The sequence below is a fragment of the Rhinopithecus bieti genome, unplaced genomic scaffold (genome assembly GCF_001698545.2).
Source record: "Rhinopithecus bieti isolate Rb0 unplaced genomic scaffold, ASM169854v2 scaffold_5876, whole genome shotgun sequence".
Taxonomy (NCBI): Eukaryota; Metazoa; Chordata; class Mammalia; order Primates; family Cercopithecidae; genus Rhinopithecus; species Rhinopithecus bieti.
Genome location: NW_016804831.1, coordinates 5625 through 10367, shown reverse-complemented (window position 1 = coordinate 10367; position 4743 = coordinate 5625). Strand labels below are relative to the sequence as shown.

Genomic DNA, 4743 nt, shown 5'->3' with positions numbered 1-4743 from the left:
CTCATCCATCCACCCATCCATCCACTTACCCACCCATCTATGCACCCATCCACCGATTCATTGATCCATGCATCCATCTACCCATCCTTTCATTTATCCATTGTATCCATCCATCCATCCACCCACTCATCTGCATGCCCACTCATCCATCCATCCACACATCCACTCACCTACGTACCCATTCAATCATCCACTCATCCATCCACACATCCTTCCATCCACACATCCATCCGTCTATCCATCCACCCATCCATCCACTTACCCACCCATCTATGCACCCATCCACCAATTCATCAATCCATCCATCCACCCATCCTTTCATTTATCCATCCATTTATCCATCCATCCATCTATCCACCCACCCACCCATCTACATGCCCACTCATCCATGCATCCACATATCCATTCACCCACCTATCCATCCAATCATCCACCCCTCCATCGAGACATCCTTCCACACATCCTTCCATCCACACATCCATCCATCTATCCATCCAGCCACCCATCCACTCACCCGCTCATCCATCCACCCATCCATCCACTTACCCACCCATCTATGCACCCATCCACCGATTCATCGATCCATTCATCCATCTACCCACCCTTTCATTTATCCATCCATCTATCCATCCATCTATCCATCCACCCATCCACTGATCCACCAATCCATCCACCTTCCCATCCATCCATCCGTCCATTGATCGATCCATCTGTCCATCCATCCGTGCATCCTTCCTCCCATCCATCTATCCACCTACCATCCATCCATCCATCCATTTATATATCTATCAATTCTTCCCATCATCTATATATCTATCATCTCTGTATCGTCAATCTATATCAAGGTATCTATACATTTATCATCTATCTATGTATCTGTCTACCCGTCCACCCACCTTATCTGTCCATAAAAATCATTCAGCAAGTAAATTAATGTCTGTGTGCACCCTACTGGGTTCTGTTTCTCAGGAGAACATGGACTGATACAGCCCCTTTGAGACTAGAGCCCATAAGGACGTCACGCTTCTCCGGCGTGCTTGCGGCCACCACTGTTCCCTGTCTCTCATTCACCCTCTGCTTCTCACCCTTCGGAGAAAAGCAGCGTTCCTGAGGGCAGAGGGATAGAAGGTCTGGCCCTCCGTCCTCGCTCTGCCCGGGCTCCAGGTCACCTTCCCTCAGTGACTTCTACCTGTCAAGATCGTCAGAGCAAAACCCGCTGGGTCCTGTCACCTTGCTCTGTCTTCTCCAGGAGCCCCATGGCAGCACAGACGTCCAGAAGCCTCTCCATTCCACACGCAGAGGCGTCCACTTTGCTGGCAATATCTGCAGCCTTCTGGGGTGCCTCATCTTTTAACCAATCAAACACCTTCAGCTTGCAAGCAGTGAGCAGGGCCTGTTAAAAAACAAGCGCAGAGAGACTCACGAAGTCACTTGTCAAGTACTTTTGACTCCCACAGACCCAAAAGATGCAGACCAATGTTGTTGAAAGCATTCAACGGGGCCACTGAGCCTTCTTTTACAGAGAGCGGTGGGGATCTGGAGGATCAAGTCTCCAGCTATAAAACAAGGCGTACACAAGGTAAAAAGCACATCAAGGAATATCATGCAGAAAAACCAGCCCATGGGAGAAAAGTCAATGTGCTGCAGATATGGGCTGAGTTCAAAACCCGTATGTTGAACCCCTAATACCCCCAGTCCCTCAGGTCAGGATGTGACGGTATTTATAGGCAGGGTTTGAAAGAAGTGATTCAGGTAAAATGAGGTCATTTGGGTGGAGCCTAATCCAATAGGACTGGGGTCCCTATAAGAAGAGATGAGGACAGAGACACACACAGAGGGAATGATTCTGTGAGGACACAGGGAGAAGACGGTGTCTCCAAACCCAGGAGAGAGGCCTCAGGAGGAACCAGCCCTGCCCACACCTAGATCTCAGACGTCCAGCCTCCAGGACTGTGGGAGAATCAATGTCTGTTGTTTATAATCCATCTGGTGGTCATTTAAGAATCACCACTCAGTAAATTAGAGACAGAGATGGAATGTGCTGTAACCACCTTTACTCCTTATTCACTGCATGTTCTCTCTCCTGATGATGATGAATGACAGGAGGTGTCAGCCTGGTCTCCCTGTCTACCCAAAGCCTGTGCCCCTCCTGCACCTGACATCCCCACCTCTGCTTCCCAGAGGATGCCCTGTAAGGGACCCCTGGTGTTGGGAGGGCTGCATCCCTTCTCAGTCTGCTCTGCGCCGTGAGGGGACCCTGGGAGCCCAGGCCTGCAGAATGGATGAAAGATGGGGCCTCAGGCTGGGCGTGGTGGCTCACGCCTGTAATCCCAGCTCTTTAGGAGGCCGAGGCGGTTGGATTGGCTGACGTCAGGCGTTTGAGATCAGCCTGGCCAACACAGCGAAACCCTTCAGGAGGCTGAGGCAGGAGAATGGCTTGAACCCGGGAGGTGGAGGTTGCAGTGAGCCGAGATGGCGCCACTGCTCTCCAGCCTGGATGACAGAGCCAGACTTCGTCTCAAAAAAAAAAAAAAAGAGTCTTTGCAGATGTACGTAAGCTAGGGGACTTCAGATGAGTTGGAGTCAGTGGATTAGGGAGGCCTCAAAATCCGGTGACAGGTGTCCTTTTAAGGGACAGAAGAGAAGACACAGACACACAGGAGAAGGCCACGTGGAGACAGGGGCAGAGACTGGAGTGATGCAGCCAGAAGCCCAGGGATGCCTGGAGCTGTCAGGAGCTGGGAGAGGCAGGAAGGACCCTCCCCTAGAACCTTTAGACAAAGCGTGGCCCTGAGAGAACTTGACCTCAGACTGCCAGCCTCCAGGACTGTTGATTGAAGCTGTGTGTGTGGGGTTATTCGTGACAGCGACCTGAGGAGACTGACACAGGTACCTTTGATAGTTTAAAGCCGTCCAGCAGTTCCAGGAGGCGTGTGGGGAACGGGGGCAGAGTCGCCCGGGTCCTGTGGCACTCAGCCTCTGCCGTGGCCTGTCCGGCCACTCCCGCCTCGGCCTTCTCATCGCAGCTGCCCGTCTCTCTCTGAGCGGGCTCCGAGCCGCCCCCGTCCACATCACTGAGATCTTCGAACGTATCCACGGCCGGGATGGAGTCGTGCTGGACGGGCTGCCGCAGGTCCTCCGGGTGGGGTGGGTAGTACAGCTCCACCAGCTGCTTGCAGAAGTGGTTCAGCGGGAAGCCCACGACGTTTAGAAAGTCCCCGTGCACAGACTCAACCAGCATCCCGCCCAGGGCCTGGATCCCGTAGCCGCCAGCTTTGTCCCTGGGTGGGCAGGGGAAGGTAAGAGGTGACGATGGGGAGAAAAGTTTCCGGGTCTAAAAATTTCAGGGCAAGGCCGGGCGCGGTGGCTCCCGTCTGTCATCCCAGCACTTTGGGAGGCCGAGGCGGGTTGATCACCTGAGGTCAGGAGTTCGAGACCAGCCTGGCCAACATGGTGAGACCCTGTCTCTACTAAAAATATAAAAATTAGCCAGGCGTGGTGGCGGGTGCCTGTAGTCCCAGCTACTCAGGAGGCTGAGGCAGGAGAATCGTTTGAAACTGGAAGGCAGGGGTTGCAGTGAGCCAAGATCGTGCCACTGCACTCCAGCCTGGCTGACAGAGCAAGACTCTGTCTCAAAAAAAAAAAAAAAAGTTCATGTGTTAAATGGGATATTTTGACATACGTATGCATGTAACATCATTAAATCAAGCCAATTATCCTATCCGGCACCTCATGTACTTATTTTGTGTGTGTGGGGAGAAGACTTCAGATCTAATGTGCTGGCAATTTTCCAGTAAGACAGTGTTACTGAAAGCCACATTCACCAGGCTGTAAAGAGCCTGAACTTCTTCCTCCCGTCTCACTTACTTTTTTTTTTTTTTTTAAGACAGAGTCTTGCTCTGTCACCCAGGCTGGAGTGCAGTGGCGCAATCTCGGCTCACTGCAAGCTCCGCCTCCTGGGTTCAAGTGATTCTCCTGTCTCAGCCTCCAGAGTAGCTGGGATGACAGGCGCCCGCCACCACGCCCGGCTAATTTTTGTATTTTTTGTAGAGATGGGGTTTCACCATGTTGGCCAGGCTGTTCTTGAACTCCTGACCTCAAGTGATCCACCCGCCTCGGCCTCCAAAAGTGCTGGGATGACAGGCGTGAGCCGCTGCACCTGGCCCTGACTTAAATCTTGTATTCTTTGACTAAGTGCAACTGTTTTATATTCCATATAAGTGAGATCCTGTGGTAGCTTTTCTCTGCCTGCCTCATTTCAGTTGACGTAGCACCCTCTAGGTTAAGACACATATATGTTACGCAGACTCCATCTCTACAAAAACCGAAAACAAAATCGGGCCTGTGCATTGGCGCGTGTGCCTGTGGTCCTACCTACTCACGAGGCTGTGGTGGGAGGAATCCTTCAGCCCAGGAGTTCAAGACCAGCCTGGGCAACATAGTGAGACCCCATTGCTACAAAAAATAAAAAAAATTAGCCAGGCGTGGTGGTATGCGTCTGTAGACCCAGCCACTAGGGGGGCTGAGGTGAGAGGATTATTTTGACTCGAGAGGTTGAGGTTGCAGGGAGCTATGACTTTGCCACTGCACTGCAGCCCAGGTGACAGTGAGACCCTGTCTCAAAAAAATAGATAAAATTACTTATATATATATAAAATAAACATTTTATACAAATGTATTTATATACATAAATATATAAGTATTTTATAATATAAAAATATATTTAATATAATTATTTTTAAT

General features: G+C 51.0%; 1 protein-coding gene across 1 annotated transcript in view; it reads right to left on the bottom strand.

Annotated features, from left to right (window-relative positions):
* Positions 1-3416, bottom strand: part of ASMTL (acetylserotonin O-methyltransferase like) — a gene marked incomplete at its 3' end in the record, with an annotated part of 9134 nt that extends 5718 nt beyond the window's left edge. The window contains exons 1-2 of the mRNA XM_017870608.1: positions 2894-3416; positions 1231-1393 (exon numbers count right to left, since the gene is read on the bottom strand). Coding sequence (XP_017726097.1) covers positions 1231-1393; positions 2894-3241 — 511 coding nt within the window. The remainder of the gene's footprint in view (positions 1-1230; positions 1394-2893) is intronic.
* Positions 3417-4743: the final 1327 nt, after the last annotated feature.